The 18558-nt window shown below is 40.6% G+C and overlaps 2 protein-coding genes across 7 annotated transcripts in view; one reads left to right on the plus strand and one right to left on the minus strand.

Annotated features, from left to right (window-relative positions):
- Window positions 1-1022: 1022 nt before the first annotated feature.
- On the minus strand, window positions 1023-18131 carry RWDD4 (RWD domain containing 4). Of its 4 annotated transcripts, none has more exons than XM_053257677.1 (7): window positions 17771-18131; window positions 15651-15731; window positions 13897-14002; window positions 13665-13809; window positions 13143-13260; window positions 9656-9847; window positions 1023-7559 (listed from the first exon to the last, which is right to left on the minus strand). In XM_053257677.1, the coding sequence occupies exons 3-6, from the start codon at window positions 13920-13922 to the stop codon at window positions 9735-9737; spliced, it is 402 nt and encodes a 133-aa protein (XP_053113652.1). In that variant the 5' UTR covers window positions 13923-14002; window positions 15651-15731; window positions 17771-18131; the 3' UTR covers window positions 1023-7559; window positions 9656-9734. The 4 variants fall into 4 exon arrangements, with proteins under 4 accessions (XP_053113652.1, XP_053113650.1, XP_053113653.1 ...); XM_053257675.1 differs by having other exon boundaries at window positions 13897-14006; window positions 17771-18122; XM_053257678.1 differs by lacking the exon at window positions 17771-18131 and adding an exon at window positions 17482-17701.
- The window catches only part of TRAPPC11 (trafficking protein particle complex subunit 11), a 59317-nt gene continuing 58762 nt past the window's right edge, over window positions 18004-18558 (plus strand). For 2 of the 3 annotated variants that reach the window (XM_053257667.1, XM_053257666.1), the window contains exon 1: window positions 18005-18463. The gene's annotated coding sequence lies outside the window, so the exon portion shown is untranslated. Of the gene's footprint in view, window positions 18464-18558 lie in introns of all 3 variants that reach the window. The other variant, XM_053257668.1, reaches the window with a different exon arrangement.

Genomic DNA, 18558 nt, shown 5'->3' on the forward strand with positions numbered 1-18558 from the left:
TCCAACATTGTGGATTTTTAAAATTTGGTCAGAAAACGATACTGATAAATGTAGCTCACAGCTAGATATAATTTTATTTCCTGAAGACCCAGAACACAGAAGTAGGTGACTTTCCCTTAAAGAAGAGCCAGCAACTTGGATATTTTGATAGTGTATGTAATGTTTTAATCAAATTCCAACCGAGGGTGATCCAGAACCACTTTAACCTTTTCTGCTGCTCTTCTTCAGTGGACCAAAATAGGAACAAGACCCTAAATGCATACAATTCTGCCCCCGCTTCCTGAATATGAGTAAGAGATCAGAATGGCTGGTTGTGACAGGCCAAATTATACTATGATGACTTTTCTACAAGTTTTCTCTGCTAAAACTCTCTCTGTGTCCTGTCACTTTGTTTTTCCCTTTTCAGAATCTGTTCACTGGCTTGCTGTTGGTCTCATCAACCAACTCTTTCTTACTACTAATATATACTGCTTTTCAATGAAAAAGTTATCAAGGCAGTTTACACAGGTAACAACAACAGGGGAAACAATATTTCCCTTATTCTTTGCAGTATTTATAGCAACTCATCTGCTCTTGCTGTACCTCCCCCCTTTCTTCTGTTGTTTCTAGAATAGAATCTCCTGCTCTGCTAACTCCTCCATCTTTAAATTCTCATTTAAATGAACTTGGTTTTGCATATTGTTTTCTTTTACAACTATCACCTTCTTTCTGAATGTTTACATCCTGCCCTCTGCCAGTTATCACTCAGTGTCCATCATCCATCTTTTGCTTTGCATGCTTTACTTCTATTGTGGAAGCACAGGCTGTGTCATTTCTGTGATCTTTTCTGTTATTGGTATTTTGTGTTAAAGACATAATTTAATACTACACAGAATCCTGTCCGGCCAAACTTAAGCACTTTTAAGTCCTAATAATTTTAATAAGCGAGATTTAAATATGTTCAGTTCCCTGAGTGCTTAACTTTGGCTACATTGAGTCCACTGTTTGCATATATATGATATAAAAAACAAATACACAACATAGAAGATATATAGACATTTATTTAACCCCCTTCCCCAAAACAAAAAACAAACAGATGGCATTAAGGCATCTGGTGCTCTATTACTAGTTAAATAGTAAAGAGAACTCTCTGATACATGACAGCACATCTATAAAGTTATTTTTACCCACCGATTTGGTGGAATGGTGACTTCCATCCTTTTATTAATTGAAAAATACAATAAAATTTGACAATTTGTTTTTCCAAGGACAGGAAATGACTTAAACTGAAATAAATGGAGAAGGACTAATACTCAAGGCTGGTGCAGTGGCTCCTTTTGACAGGAAAAAATACAAAATTATTAGAAACTAGTAGGTAAGTTTGGTAAGACCCATTGTTGATTGGGCAAAGTCATTTTGTGTAGATTACACTGCTATAAAGTTTAAAAAGTGAAAAGGAGGCCCTCTAACTTCACGGGGATAACATTTGCGGAAACTGATATTGGACCTAACCCCCCAAATGGGGTTAGGTTTCTTAGCTAAATAATCCATTCTTGCAGCAAGAGTGGATGGAGCAGCCTGTGCAAGAGAATTGACGATTTAAACTTTAAACCTTCCCGTTTATCAGCTGATTAGCATGGAGAGTGACTATTTAAACTTTAAACCTCTCTGCGCATCAGCTGAGAAATGAAGGGGGGTATAACGTTTAAATGGCCCCGCTTCTCAGCTGACCCATGGGAGGTTTAAATAAGTGATGTGAGAGGTGAGAGTGAATGCAGCAGCCTGTGCCTCTCACACCCCTGCATGCCAGTTGAGAAGTGGGGAGAGTGGGAATTTAAACTCTACACCAATTTAGTTGGAGCTGGTGGTGGTAGAAAACCACAAATGACCAAAACTAACCCCATTCCTGCAATACCTAATTTGGTATACAGGGAGATGGCTCACGAATTGGCAAAACCAGTACTCAAGGGCCATCTGTATATGTCATTAAAAATATTATTAATGTGTTTGCAAGAGGAAAGTAAAAGAACAGTTTAAGATTGGTAGGATTTCAGCTTCAAACATTCGTTTTATTTAATAATTACTATATATGGTAAATTTGAATCATGGTAAATTCTAGTCTGAGAAGGATCTTCTTTTGGGCATGATGTCATTTTGGAATTATTGACCAACATTATTTAGTATTAAAAATCTGTTGAGAATAGTAACAGTTAAAATATGATTTTATTCAGAATGTCTTCTTTAAAAGAAAATCATTTAAACCTGTCGCCCCAGCATATTCTGATGAAAAAAGTAGTGCATTCAACTAACTTAGGTAGCAGGATTGTTCATGCAGAATTTGGTATCTGAAGGTAACTGGGAAGTATGATATTCAGAATTTCTTCCAAAAAACTACAATCCCCCCCCCACACACACACTGAGCATATTCTGGAGTAAAGTGTTGTGCATTCAGATAATTTCAGTGACAGGATTGTGTAAGCAAAATTTTGTAGCTGTAGGTCACTGGGAAATATGACTTTAATTTATACCAACCAACTTCAAAATAATTAATTTCATATATTATTATATATATATATATATGTGTGTGTGTGTGTGTGTGTGTGTATATGAATGATTTTATATATATCATTTTCTACAGAGAAATTAGATTGGTGCAATTCAGTTCTTCACCACAGATCTTTATACTCTTAGAATTATGTGGCATCTAAGTTAACTGCCTGACAAGTGTTCTCATTACCCATCTATTTTTTAAAGGTATCTTCTAATTACAGAGTAAAAGTTTAATTACAAGTAAGGCTCCACTAGTGTGGCTGAGTGAATGAGAACAATAATGTCTTGTATAAGGATAAGACTCCAATAGCCTTCAAGGCACAGTGGCTCCCAGTCAGTATATGGGGCAATGTGTTTCCATTTTTACTGAGACACAGACTGGAATATGCATCTTCATCTATATTATGCAGGGGTGATGTAGATTGTGCTGGATGGTGATGCATCCACAAGTGCATCCTATCCTTAGTGATATGCACTTACTTCCACATGGGCAGGTCAGTTTAGCTGGTTGTAGCCATACCCAGTGCTGATCTACACGTGCATAAAGCAAATTTCTAGCTCCACCTTGTTTTTTAAATCTTTTTCTTTGCACACAGTAGTCCTATTTAGACATTATGTTGCATCTGTGTTCAGATGTCTGTACACTCATACATGTTTTTGTGTGACTGTACCTGCATTCATTTTAAAAGTGAAACCTGGGTGCAGAAAGTGTACTGCTGTACCTGTGTTCAAAATGGCATAATCTGTGTACAGATCTGTACTCTGTACACTATGCACAGATTGTACAAGTGTGGAACTTAATGAGCCCTTCCTCACAATCACGTGAGAGGGCTTCAGGGTGGTGGCGGGGAAGGCAGCAGAAGCTTGCCTTCCCCGCAGATGATCTGGCTGCTGGGTCCGGGGTCAGGGTGTCCGATCCTGTGCACCCAGATGCTCTGTTGCTTCCCCCAGAGGTGCAGGGGTCAGGACATGTCCCAGTCCCCAGAATTCCCACAATGCACCATCCAAGTGCACAGTGCATTGTGGGGATACCCCCAGTGATGGGTGGGCGCTCATCAGTGCTGCAGTGTCAGCTGAAAGCAGCCGGCACTGTACACTATCCAAACACAGAGCTAAGGGAGCACTTGCTCCCTTAACCTCGTTTAAGAGGTGGGCTCCCTAAGCAGGTTTGTTGCTGAAGTGCCTCCGGGATTGAGCGTGATCCCGGCGGTTTTTACTTTCTAGCCAAGATTGAGCTTGGCTTTATTTACTTACTTGGCCTCAATGTGTGAATAGTCCTAGCAAGATCTTTTGTAGGTTTGTATGTATGAAGCAGTTGTCCAACTGCCCAATTAGATCACAGATCTATGAAGGTATGAAAGAGTCAGAAACAAAATTTTTTAAGAAAATTTTAACCGAGTAATGACCACTGGGCAAGGATAGGATTGCTCTTAATCCTTCTGTGTGGCAGAGCCTAAAGATAAGCAGGTATATAGTGGATTTATCCCAGTGAAACATTAGCAATAGCAATAGCACTTACATTTATATACCGCTTTATAGCCGGAGTTCTCTAAGCGGTTTACAATGATTTAGCATATTGCCCCCAACATTCTGGGTACTCATTTTACCGACCTCGGAAGGATGGAAGGCTGAGTCAACCTTGAGCCCCTGGTCAGGATCGAACTTGTAACCTTCTGGTTACAGGGCGGCAGTTTTACCACTGCGCCACCAGGGGCTCTTTTTACTGTTGTGCCTGTGTGATTAGGCCAATGAAACAACTACACCGGCACAAAAAATGTGGGGGAGGGGAGCTGTGGAGGAATGAGTCTTAGTTGGAATTCTGTGCTCATCCAGAGATCAGGAATAACTCAGGCAGTGGTATAGTTACACCAGCAACAAAGGTAACATCAGTAAAAACACTTCTATTGCCATCAATGGTGAATCTCAAATGATTCATCCTCTTCCCAAGTATGCACTCTACAGATCAGGGGGCCTATTGGCCACCAACCACACACCCCGTTAAGCTCCCATCATGCACCACTGAAGATAGCAGAAAGGACAGCCATGTTTTGGGTGAACACTAGGTACTGCCTCATGATTTTTCTTCCTTGCAGAATGATAACCAGAGTATAGAGCAGGCCACATAGTAACTGGAGGGTTTATTTGCAGTTCTCTATAAGGGAAGAGTGAATATTGTCTTAATGATCAACAGATGAACCAAAAACCTTGGCTATCTGGAAAATCACCAATGGAGGAATGGCGCTAAGGAATGGATATTTGCAGAGCAACTGGGGAATGGCACACTCAACTGAGCATCTAGTCACAATACCTATCTGTTGCAGCAGCTATTTGTTACTGTATTCATGTTTTAGCTCTACACAAGCAACCCTCCAACAGATCTGGAGTCAAGGATGTTTCCTCCATAATCACACAAGGCCAACAGCTATGTCACCACCAGCTGTGACTAGTGGGATTTCATCTTTTTCTCTATGGGACTCTCACCTTTTTGTGTTTGCAGGACTCTTGTGCCTCCCAACAGTGACTGACAGATGTGGTGCAGCTGCTGAACCTCTCTGCCTGTAACACAGCTTTCAAAGTCACAGATCTCAGGCTGGCAATCCTGTTACTTTTTGATGCTATCAGAACTCATTTTACAACTGATGCTAAAACCTTTGACTGTTTAGCTATTTTTGTTCACATATCAGGTAGCAGATTCCCTGTCTTGCTCCATTTGTTAGTAAGCTCAGCTATCTTCATGATGAAAGGATGAGCTAACGGTCTGGTCACTGGAGCACTAGGAAGGGTGGGCCCTGACAATTCACTGTCTTTCAGCTTTCCCCTGGTTATTACTAATATAATAAACCAAGCAGGAGAGTGGTGTGGGAAGGCCTGCTAGGACAATAACCAGGAGCTATTGGCAATCAACCAAATGAACATGGTGAAGGTGTGGCTGGGATAAAGAAGGTTTGGCAAAATGATGGCATCTTGTGAGTTAAATGAGTCAGGCAATTACCTAAATAGGACCATTGCATTACAAACCATTTATTTCTATTGACTATGGCACTACCCTGTCTCAGGTGTGTTTGTAGATTTTCCTAGCTTTTTCTCTTGGGAAATCTCAATAAACTGGCTGAATATTGAACCTCTTATGTGTACTAAGCCTGTGCTGGTCCCCTGAGCTACAGCTCTACATGGGACCCCCTCAATCTGTCTACATGGCTAGGTCCATATAGAATTGAGGGAGGAAAGTGCATGCTATTTAGCTACCCTTGGGTAGCTAAAACGGGCCCATTGTGGGTGTCTCCTCTGTCCTTGTTTATTTTATTTATTTACATTTTATATCCCACTCTTCTTTCAAGGAGCCCAGAGCAGTATACTACAAGTTTCTCCTCACAACAACCCTGTGAAGTAGGTTAGGCTGAGAGAGAAGTGACTGGCCCAGAGTCACCCAGCAAGTATCATGGCTGAATGAGGATTTGAACTCAGGTCTCCCCAGTCCTAGTCCAGCACTCTAACCAACACTGTGTGTTGTCTACAGTGATGTTCCCTGTTACAGCATCCCCTCTTCTTTTTCAATGTGGCCCTCTTTTGCAAAACATTCTTCCTTTCAGACATCCATACAAATGTCTGTGTCCAAACACTGATCGTATAGCAGATCTCAAACCCGTCTCCAAAGGGCCGATAGGTTCTCCATTCACACCCCTTGCTCACTGGGCCATGAGAATGGCTGCCTATCGTCAGAGGAATAGCACTCCTTCCTTCCTTCACTTTAGGGTGTCTGTTTATGTGAGCTGGCAAGTGATTCAATCCCCTCTGAGGTAAAGCCTAGGGCTTGTGCCTGCAGCTTTCCATTGCTGCACTTCTAGCCACTATACCATAAGACTTGTGCAGGGATGGTACTGTAGTCTCCACAAATGATTTGGCATGGGACAGTATGCATACTGGATTTCATTACATCACTGAAGCATTCTGTCTTTGAGTACCATTGCTGTGCAATGTTGTGGTTGATGGGTGGTGATGGAGTCGCCATGGAAGCCATAGGAATAGATGACAGTGTTGCTATGTTATCACTAAGTTCTACAGGCACTGGCCTGGTTCACACAATCATTTAATCTAAGTTTAAAGTCTGTAACCAACGTTGGTGTGATTGTGTGGACCCATACCAAGATTACTGATGTCGGTTTGTGGCCCAAGATGAATCGGAGGTTCTTGCCTTAACATAGGTTCACACAATCATAGTAATGTCCGTTACAAAAAAAAAAAAAATTCTATTAATTTTTATTGAAGGGAGTTACTAACTTTAAATAGACTGAAACAATTGTGAGAACTTTTTTGTTTTCTCTTTTGCTGTTAAGAGTATACCACATTGTGATTATGTTATACTGGTGAAGCCATGACAGAATGAGATTATAGGTTAAGGCTTTAAACCTTTTCTTTTTCTTTTTAAAGATCACATTCAATATTTTAGCCTGGTGTAATACTCCCACATTTGTATATTTTAGTCCAAGTGCTGCATGAGTAATAACTGGTATTTGCAATTACATTAAAGTAATTGTAAAAGAATGCAATGCAGAATAAGATAATGTCACTATCTTAAGCAAACCTGAGGATATGTTACTTTTTAAAGGTCTGGACTTTTAAAAAAGTGAGTAAGGGTTCTAAATAAATTATGTTCTCATATGATCTCTACATGTTAGAGCAATTCACTATCAGATTTTCATGATTCTTTTAGTACAGAGTGAAATAACTAAAATTACATATCACTACTCTCAGGGTTATGACAGTTGAAATGCAAAAATAACTGTACCACCTCCAGGATATCTTCCTTAAAAGGCAAATGAGATGTGAAGAAAATGATGAATATCAAGAGAAGAAGTCCACCTTGATGAGTACATTTTCACATTTAAATTTGTCAGGATTTGTTACTTTATAAAATGCAAGTGAAAAAAATTACAGAAAGGTAGTTGACTCCAGGTTGCGCTGTAATAAAAGTTGGCATTTCTTGTATCAAAGTCCTCTTATTCATCATCCTTTGACCCCGTTTTGCTTAGCTGTAAAAAGACAAATGCTCAGTGTTCACCTCTGGATTAGAGCCAAGAGAAATGGTAAAAAGTGGCACTTGAAATTGACTGGACAGTTTAGTCACAGTAACCCAAGTTCCACTGCACAATCAACTTTCTCTAATTAGCTGGCACAAGCCACTTTATCTCATACACAATAAACTTAGAGATCTTTGAAAGAACTGCTTGTTCCTTCCTCCCCACCTTCCCAATTTTACAGTATTGTAAAAATTACTTTGCAGGAAATAATAATAATAATCTTTATTACGATCGTTGACCAGCACACAGTAAATGTAAAGTAAATTATTTTCCTAGTGGCTAAATGTATCAAAAATAGTAGTTGTGCAGGGATACCTTGGGACTGTAGTTCCTTCCAGTACTTTCCTCATGGGAAACTCCCCCTGCCCCCATGCTAGAAATAGCAACTACTGCCTGGTTCTAATCTAGTCACACCAATAGTGCCTGTCTCTACATGGTGTGGAGGGAGTAGTATGTGTTGGAGATTCCAACAAATTCTAACTGCACAGGCTTAATTTGTATTATAAAATGTTAGGCATGTAAACACATCACTTTGTGAAGGTATGAAATGACCATAAAAGTAAAAGATAAAGTGTGCAGCCAAGTTGATTTTGACTCCTGGCGCCCACAGAGTCCTGTGGTTTTCTTTGGTAGAATACAGGAGGGGTTCACCATTGCCGCCTCCTGTGCAGTATGATATGATGCCTTTCAGCATCTTCCTATATCGCTGCTGCCTGATATTGTAAAAGCAGGGATTCAATCTGGCAGCCTTCTGCTTGTTAGTCAAGCATTCCCCCGCTGTGCCACTTAAGGGGACTATAATCACCTTTAAAATGTCACTAGTGAATTATTTACTTGTTAATAATATTGTTTGGCCCCATTTTGTTTTTTTAATGTAAGTAACCACCATAAAGAGATTGGAGTGGCAGTTTCTCTTCTAGGGCAAAAACAGAAGCAGAGGGCCCCAATCCTGATTGATGTGATTAGTGTCATGACTAGTTTGGGCCTAGTCTACAAGATATTTATAGATTAAAATTATGAGATATAATCAGCTATTTTTTAGGTATCTTTGTTCCTAACTTTATAAATGAGATTTGTAATGCAGATATCTGTCTTGTCTCAAGAAGCTGAAAACTGATCAGATTGGCTATGTGAGGGCTGGAGAGATAGGAAGAGAGAATGGAAAGACATGACAATCTTTGAGAAAGTGGCCCCAGGACTATAACTCTTTAAAAATCTCAGTGTATGAAAACCAAAAGGTCTGTCTTAGTCTGATACAAGATCTAGAATATATTTAGGAGATGGTGAGGAGTAACCTTAACAATGTTTCCTGCATTTTACTGCAGGAAAGTCAGCTTATTAGATTGTTATTCTGGATGGCCCTTAAAGCAGTGGGTTGTATCCAAAGAAAGTCAGTCACAACTAACTTCCACTGAAATTCATGGGACTTGTTACTCCCAACTAATTTGTTTTATTGATTTCAATGGTGCTTAGTCATTACTTGCTTTGGAATCGCCTATTATGTCTGAGTTGCCATTCGATAATAGAATGTTTCAGTCTGTCATGATTAATCCATCACCGATGCTTCCTTTGCCCATGTAAATCATTATTTGATGCTAAAGTAAATGACTGATGCATTGGGACAAGTAATGAATAAAAGCATATTAGGACAGCAGCTTTATGTTTTGGCTTTCATCTATCTTGTACATAGTTACCTGGCATTAATAAACTATTTGTAAACACTAAAAATTCCTTCACAATATTTTGGTTTCAGCTTTCTTGCATATGGAATATTTTTGCCTCGGATTTAGCTGAAAGAACTCCTTGCAGTTTGTTCAGAGTAGGGAGGAGGGGAGAGATTGGACAGTCAACACTTCTGAATGTGTTAAGCAAATGTTGGCATAAGTTTCACTTAAATCCATTGTACTTATTTTTATTGTGTTTTAAATGCCTTAAAAGATAATTTGCAAGATGCCTTGAACTGATTTTAAGAAGTCCCCATATTATTGCTTTGAATTGAAGTAGTGTGTCATTACAAGCACAAAACAATTAAAGACTGAAATACTTACATGCTAGTTTAATAAGAGAATCCAAATGTCATTCAGGCCCAAAATAATATAAGAGGAGAGAGAAAGAGAGAGACAATGATTAGACACTACCAATCTCTGCTGAAGATGTATGCATAAAGTTTTCCTTGGTTAACCATGTTACCTTGATTACATCAACCCAATTCCATCCACGTGGAAGCTCTCCTTTGTGATCTATCAAAAACAAAACCACCACAAAAGTTGATCTTAACTTTCAGACTTAAATTCAAAGAATTATTCTGAACTCACTAGGTAAGTTCACATGCAATAAATAAAGATGCCCAAACCTCAGGTTCTGTGCTTCCTCCTCCCCTTGTGAACTCCACTTAATAACAGTAGTTATTTCTTTGTTTGTTGCAAGCCATAAGTGCCTAAGAAACAATGTGCTATACATACACAAAACTAACAGGTAACTGCAGAAAGCTTACGATCGAAAAAGACCAATGCATTAAAAAAAAAGGAAAGTGTGGCAGGGGTTGTGGAGGAGGAAAGAAAAGACAATAGAGGAAGGAAGAGGCCAACTTAGAATTCTAGGAAATTAGGGAAAACTTGAGGAGGTTAAAAAAAAAGTGAGGCACTTCTTAAAGAGTGGGAAGGACTGAATCACATGAAAGCAGCGAATTCTAAAGATAAGGTGTTGCCAAAGAAAGGAGATGAAGGCAGGAGACAGCAAGTGTAAATGCTTGGTCTAGCTAGGAGTTTTGAACAATGTAGAGCTCTGGGAGGAATATAAAGATAAATTAAAGCTAAGAAGGAGCAATAGAGTATAAACTTAAAAGGAGTAGAATTTCAAATTGGATATGGTAGGAGAAAGAGAGCCGAGGCTGGGGAAGAGAAACACTGTCATATTTACAAGCAAGAAAAATGAGACAAGCTGTGGAATGAATAGATATTAGTGGTCTTTTATGGGCTAAAGGAAAACAAGAGACAAGAATTACAATAATCAAGCCTAAGAATAAGTTCTGAACAAGGGTTTTAGCAGTATCATCAGAAAGAAGAGAACAATTTATGTTTATAGCATGACTTAGATATGTTTATGTTTTTAGATATGTTTATAGCATGACTTAGAAAGGGCCTGCATCTGCAATGTAAAAGATGATGAATTAAAACAACAACAAAAAAACAACAACTCAAATTCCTAGCATGTGGAACAGAGAAAATCAAGATACCATCAACAGTTAAAGTAATAAAAAGGAACTGAAGAAGAGGAAGGCGGGGGGACCTCAGAGCAATTTAACTTAAAGTGAGAAGTTTCAAGAAAAGACAGAAGCAATTCAGGCACAAAGATTAAGAGTTTACAATGGGGTAAGATCAGGATCTGGAAAATAAGCATAAATCATCCACAGAGGGGAAAATGCATGCACCAACGCCATTTGTGTACCGATGCCACGTGAGGGATGCTGGGGGAAGCATCCTGTTGCCACGGCAGGGCAGTTTAAAGGAGACAGTGGCACGGGCTGCCACTTTCATGGGGATACTTTTCTAAGAATAGTGCCGCGATGGGGTGGCATGGGGCAGTGGAGGCTTCCAGGAGGGGCATGTAGGACCTGCCTGCCTCCATTTAAAGGAACCCCTCACTGAAGCATTTCAGCTACAGGGAACTTCAAAGAGGCGCCAAAATGATTCAGGCACATTCTGAGACAACAGCCCAGAGACAGAATATTTGAAGGGTCTAAAGAAGTAGATGAGGCTGAAATAATAATATCAACTCTCTGGTTAGCAGAATGAGTAGGTGAGGAAGAAGAGAACACCAAAGAGCTCATCAAAGCAAAAAACAATGTACCCCAGAATCAGACATCTGATCAATATGTATATTAAGCCATACAAAATCAAAACCAAGACAGAAGACAGGAAAACTGCTACCCAGAATTCAAATGATAAACTACTGCTATCCTTAAGTTTGCTGGAGAGTAAAGAAAAAGAACATGAACTTCAAAAGAAGAAGAAGAAAATGAGAAGAGAAAGAGGCTGGTAATGACAATGTGAATACAAATCTTGCCACCCTGACCTGTTATGAATGGAGAATGGGAAAAAGAAAGGGAACCATGCAAGAGCAGCAGGTATCTCCAAATCTGACTTGGTCCAAAGTGGGACCAGGATTTAGTGAAACATCCCCACTAGAAAGTGAGATAAATTAGGTACAGAAAACAACATTTGAAGGAGTAAATAAATAAAAGCAAGCACACTTAGCAGAAAGAAAGAAAAATCCCAATGTAGTCCCCCCAGGCAAAAGTCTCTTGTGGAAGTAAACAGTCCCCTGTCTCCCCCACTTTCTGGCTCAAAAGCAGCAGAATGTTAAAAGGTGGCTGAGGACTAGGCCAATGCAATTGTCAGTACTCATAGGCTAAGCCAGGGTTTCTTAACCTGAGGCCCCCAGATGTTGTTGGACTACAACTCCCATCATCCTCAGCCACAAAGGCCATGTCTGGGGATGATGGGAGTCATAGTCCAACAACATATGTGGGGGGCAAGGTTAAGAAACCCTGGGCTAAGCCTCTGGTAGTGGCTTCCTTTCCTGCTCTGGCTCAAACGTAGCAGGATGTTAGAACTACCTGTCCAAAGCTATCTATCTAGGTAGTTAGGTTTGGACAGCAGGACCAGTGCAACTGTCAGCACCCATGCCCTCCAAACTTCAAACAGTGGTTTGCCATCCAGTTTGGACAGCAGCTCAAACCAGTTTGTCGGTTTGGATGTATCAGCACACTATGGTTAGCCACAAACTAGGTACTAACCTAATTAAGTTGAGCACACAAAAAGAGGAGGGGGACGTATACAAAGCATGCAACACAACACTCATTCCCACATGTGAATCAACCCAGGTTTATTGAAACATTTAACTGTATATAAAAATAGCACAGTGTTGTCATGTAAAAAATTTTATTGGATGACATTCTGAGGAAAATTACTCAACGTACCTCATTGAAATTATAAGTTAAATTCTCCACTTGTCCATTTAAGAAGTCAAAAGAGGAACAAGAAAGAGCATCATAATAATGGCAACAAAGCCCTCCACTTATCCAATTATTTAAGTAATTTTCTTCAGTATGTCAGTCATTATTATTTACAGAGCACCTAAAGTGTTTAAGCATAGTACAAGAACATAATACTACAAAAATCCTGTATGTTGACATTTTTAAAATTATGAGTAATGCAGCCATTGTATTTGTAAGCCATAAGTTTAAAATATGTACACTCCAGGGCTAGTGTGGTGTAGTGGTTAGAGTGATGGACTAGGACGGGGGAGACCCGAGTTCAAATCCCCATTCAGCCATGAAACTAGCTGGGTGACTCTGGGCCAGTCACTTCTCTCTCAGCTTAACCTACTTCACAGGGTTGTTGTGAAAGAGAAACTCAAGTATGTAGTATACCGCTCTGGGCTCCTTGGAGGAAGAGTGGGATATAAATGTAATAACAATAATAATAATATGTTTCCTTAATCTGAAAAACGTATAGAGTATACTATACAAACCTGTTTTATCTGCTAATTTTCGTTTTTGTGTTTTGGACAATTGTTCCTTTTTCTCTTTTTTTTTACTCGGTTGGACTGCATCAGAATGACCAGTTGAGATGCAATTGTTCAATGCTGTCTAAAAAAAGTAATTTGTAAATAAGAATGTTCTGTAATTTATCAGCACTTCACATGAATTAATTTCCTTCTTGGTTCTCTACTTCCTTCACATCAAAAATCTAACAGCTTCTGATTATGAACCACAAGTTTATTTATGCTACAAGTAAATATTGTTGTTGTTGACAAGATGTTTTTTGTGGCAGAGTAAGTCGTACTTTTAATAACTGTTCCTTATTCATCTAACTTATTTTAACCAGAGAACATTTGGGAGTATCCAGCATATTCGTCTGCGCCTTAGGCAAACTACTGTTAGTTTATTACAGGAATGTGAATTTATTTCTGCAGTTTGGAATCAGTTTTGGTGTTTAAACAGAAAAATACATTTAGAATTTTAAAAGATAACAACTGAACACATACACTTACCACAGTATTAACAGGTTGGTTCTCCATGAACAACTCTTTATTATCTTTGGCATATTCAAAAATTGTGTAAGTCATGGAGGTTCCAAGGTTAACTTCAACTTCTTCCATTAATTTATCCATTATACTTTGCTTTATGGCTGAGGAACTAGAAGACATTACAGAACATCCTTAGGGATACATAGAAAACATAGTTAGAAGACCACTTGTATATCTTAGAAGTCTGACTACTTACATGGCGTTGTTGAAAAATGCATCCATAGATATGACTGGAGCTGTTTGGGGGTATGTGTCTGGCCATGATATTTCTATTAAGAAGGCTTTCGGATCTCCATTTTTACCTATCTGAAGAATATTTACATATGATTATACAAAAATCCTGAAGACCTGAATTTGTAATCAACAGGATAAATACTGAAATACACTTATTTTATAATGGGGGTTCGTTTCCAACACAAGTGGGTTCATTTTATTTTTTATCATTTTCAAGTAGAATTCAATATTCACAGATAGAAAGACTTTATTATTGGATAAAAACATTTATACTACAAGTAAATATTGTTGTTATTGACAAAATGTTTTTATGTGGCAATCAATGCAAATGTAACAGCTTTATAACAATCCATAAAACTGCTACCAGAAAGCAATAAATGACATTTGTACTGCAGGTAGCCTTTCCATCAATCTTAAATAAATACAGAATTAAATAGATTATTGATTGATTAAGAATATAACCCTTGTGTTGGTTCAAAAGGAGTTGAAATCTGAGGAAAACACAACAAAGAAGAAATGAACCATAATTCTTATCAATAAGACCTAGGAAATCATTGTAAAGTACTTGAACTGGCACTTTACTCCATTGAAACAAGGAGTTTCGTTAGACAGCTGCAGGAGTGTGGACCAAATCGAAACACCAGCAATAAGCCTGCACAATGTGGGCCACTGGCTTTGAGCTGAAGAATTTAGTCATCACTGAATCTGATTGGAATTAATGGAACTTGTCAGTCAAGTAAGTCACAATTAACTTGTCTCACTGATTTTAATGGTGCTTAACCATGACCAACTTTCTTTTAATACAACCCACTGACTTTTTGAATGTTCTATTTTGTTGTGTAGATTTGGATTTGTTCTGTTATTTAATAATTGGAAAAATATAGTTTGGACAATTCTATATAACGGAAAAACGTAACATACAAAGTGAAAAACAAAAATGAATTCAGGCCTTGATCCAACAAATTCCATGCTATTAGTCCTATGAAAGGAAATGTGGCAAATTTAAAAGGTTCTGAAAACTGGTACCTAAACTGAAATTATTTATTTATTTACTAAAAAATTCTTGTATACCACCTCCTCCAAAGACTCTAGCTAGTGAAAAGACTGAAGTTGTGCAGCCCTGATCTATACCCAGCATCTCCTTGAACCTGCTATCTGTTACCAGGTTGAAAGAATGGAAGGGATAGTGGGCTCACAAAGATCCTAGGAACGCACAAGTCTAGTATTGCAACAAGTAATTCTTGGGAGGAAAAACCTAAGACTTTCTCACCTCTTCTATCAGATTCAGAAATGACAGACCAGATTCTTATGAACACTCTGTACCATTTTTGCAATTAATACAGATAATTTCATGGTTACATAAATGGCTTCACTGCTAAAGTCAGTCAATAGTTTTTTCAACTCACATTTTCCCCCTTCAGACACAGCTACTATGCAGGAGGGCCAATTTCCAGGTCTGTACTTTTACCCAGAATGTACACCTGCTACATTTCATATGATACGCTTAGGATTATATTTTCTTTAATATTTTGATAACTATGGCTCATGTAATTCTAATAAACCTACAGCCTCGAGACCTTGGTGTCACATTACCGTTCATATCATTTTTACACTTGTAATTATAATACGAGCTCATTACACCAATATCTAGTAGGACCAAAATCTTTCAAGTCAATACGTATTATTTTTAATTAATATGACTTAATGCAATCTCACCCTATACTGAAATGAAACAGGGCTAAGTTCCCTAAAACACTCATCGCCTTCATAAATGGAACGCAATGCTTCTAGCTCCATCTGGAAAAAAAGAACAAGGAAGTGGTTAATATTTTAAATCTGAACTGAAATATTCAAATGTTTCAGGGAGAGAGCCATAAGGGTAGCACTGCGGCAGAAAGTCGGAGGCACAGAGCCAACAGAGATGGCTTGTAGTCTTAATGTTCTCTATTTGTTTCTGTTGTACTGTTTAATATCTGGATTTTCATCTTCTTCAAGATTATTTTTAAATATAGTTGTTAATGTTTGAGAGAGACCTTCTACAGAAAAGAATGTTAAGAGATGTATAGCCAAATAGAGATAGAGCTGATAGAGATATCATGTCGATGTGAAATGAAATGAATATGAAAGAGTCGCTGACTACCCCAATGGGTATACTTCTAACATCAGCATGCACACAGGTTTAGCCCTTACCTTAGTCCCTGTGCTTCCAAAGTGAAGGTGCTCTTGCACAAATACTTTGGAGTCCCCAGCCCCACCCCATGCTCCAGAAGTACCCTTGTTAGAGTGGAAACATGTAATGAGGGTCAACAACATGTTTCCGCTCCAACAGAGTGCTTCAGGGGAAAGGGAAAGCTCTGAGGTATTTGTGTACTTCTTGCACAAGAGCACCCACACTTTGGAAGTGGGGGGGGTGGATTGGAAGAGGTGGCTGCGGCATGCACACTGTTAGAAGCACACATGCTGTGGTAGTCAGAGAGGTGAGTCTCACGATCAGTGAGACTCATCAAGAGCGGGTTAGCAGGGAGAGTGGGCTTAGCCCACTCTCCCCGCTGACGATCATTCAGGCAGCCCTGGACGGCAGGATCGGCCGCCCACACGACTGCCAGCTCCATCATGGAGCCAGCGGGGGCTGTGGGGATCAGGGCTGCGCGGCCCCCGGAAGGTCCTGGAGTGACCCCCAGGGCCAGGAGGCTTGTTTCAGCCTCCCAGCGCGGGTCTCCTCGTGTGTTGCCACGGTGCAGAGCTGCACCGTGGCAACACACAATCAAATAGACAGGGTTAGCGGAGCGCTCACTCCGCTAACCTCGTCTAAGGGGAGGCGTATTCAAGCGGGTCACCCGCTTTGGAGAAACCAGGCTTGGCTGCAAGCCCGGTGGTTCTCACGCTCGGCCGCAATCAGGCTAGGCTCCCTTAGCCCGATTTTGGCCGATTATGAGAATCGCCTCAGAATGTCAGCCAGCACACAACAACATCCTACTACAGCATATTACACTGATCTCAATTGAGAATTAGGTTTGTCTCTTTTTTCCAAATGACTTTATACATGCCATATCACAAGCGTTTGAAAGTGTCCTTCATTTGAAAAGCCATTTGCTATGTGACGGTGAGGTTTTGCTATGTAAGGTTTTTAAGAAACACAAGGTCCAAACCCCATTTAGGTGTGTGTTATCAAGTGTAATTTTTTTAAAAAAAAATCTTAGCCAAAGTTAAGAGGAGGAACCATAAAACTTCTTTGTAACAAACAGGCCTTCTCCATTTGAGAATGCATGTCTAATCACAGCTCACATTTGTGCAAGAAAAGTCAATACAGGCTGGCTTGTTGTCCCCACTGCATGTTTAACTACATAGGAGAAGATAAAAAGCAGCACAGTCAAGTTAATGTCGGCTGTGTTCACTGAATGATATCAACAATTGTCCCCAAACCCGCCCCATGTATCCCGAGTCAGTTTTTACAGGGACATGGTTATGCCGGGGGAGGAAGTATTTTAATCTGGGTGTTCTTCGCGGTGCTGATAACCGCAGCAAGCTACACAATCTAAATTATTACCCGGGAAATGCTATCACCCCTTAAGGCTACTGCCTTCTTCTCTTTTCCCGGCAGGATTCTTATGACGATAAACAGCTGAGTCGACAGGCAAAAACTCAAGCGAGGCAACACGTCCTAAAAGGCCACCCCGCTAACTTCGCGGCGGGGTTGGCTTGGAGGAGGCTGGACTCGGAGAGGGCTGCCCGGCTCTCCGCTCGCTCCGCCCCCTTCGAAGCTGCCTTAACCCCCTCGCTGCCGGCAAAACTCTCTTCTCAGACTGGCCCGGTCCGCGCGCCACATCGAGTCTCACCTCCTGATCCTCGTTCGCCGTCATGGCCCGGCAACGAGCGAGGAGAGTTCTTCCCCCCCTCCTCCTCTTCCCGCGATCCCGTCACTCTCTCTCCCTTCCTCCCACCGTTCTCCGAGAGGCTGCGTTGCCTGCTTGATCACTAACACAAGATGGGATTAGCGTACAGACGGCGAGAAGAAGCTGCTCTGCGCAGACGCTAAAAATGACAAGGGGAGGAGGAACCCGAGCACGCTCGTCCTTGGTGCTTTGCCTATTGGGTGGCGTGACCGCTCTCGTTCAATTCGCTACGGTTTACTATTGGCCTGCACTTTTCAGCCACGCCCCCCTCACTTTCCTCATCTCTCCCAAATCCTTGGCCGACTCTCCTCTTCCTATTTTCATTGGTCTTTTTGTTGAACTTTACTTTGCCCGCCTCCTTCCCCCCCCCCCCGAGCGCTCTCCAATCCTTGGCTTTCTCTGTAGAGTCCTCGCAGCGCTCATTGGTCCGCTGGAGCTATTGCTCTCTCAGCCGAACTCCAGCAGGCTTCCTCAATCGGGCCTTTGGCTGTACCTTGTATTCTTCTCTCTTGTTTTTTTCCCTGGGACTCGGCTGGGCCTTTCCCTGGGCAGCGTCACTGGAAGTTGAGCGGGGACCGTCTCTGCCGCTAACGGCGAGCTACTCCCCAATCACTGACGGGGATCCTTGCAGTGCAGGTGGGGTTGACAAGGGCGGGGAGGGAAGGAGGGAGGTGGGGTGTGCAAATGTTCCCAGTGGGAGGAAGGAAGTATGGCTGGCTCCAGAGGGTGGT

The sequence above is a fragment of the Hemicordylus capensis genome, chromosome 5, assembly GCF_027244095.1.
Source record: "Hemicordylus capensis ecotype Gifberg chromosome 5, rHemCap1.1.pri, whole genome shotgun sequence".
Classification (NCBI taxonomy): Eukaryota; Metazoa; Chordata; class Lepidosauria; order Squamata; family Cordylidae; genus Hemicordylus; species Hemicordylus capensis.

Coding starts and splice junctions, on each gene's coding strand:
- RWDD4 (XM_053257675.1), bottom strand. CDS start 17,794: ATGACGGCGAACGAGGATCAGGAG. Junction 14,007..15,650: donor CTGTTTCATTTCAGTATAGG/GTGAGATTGCAT, acceptor AATATTCTTCAG/ATAGGTAAAAATGGAGATCC. Junction 9,848..13,142: donor AAAATTAGCAGATAAAACAG/GTTTGTATAGTA, acceptor TGTTTTTGATAG/ATCACAAAGGAGAGCTTCCA.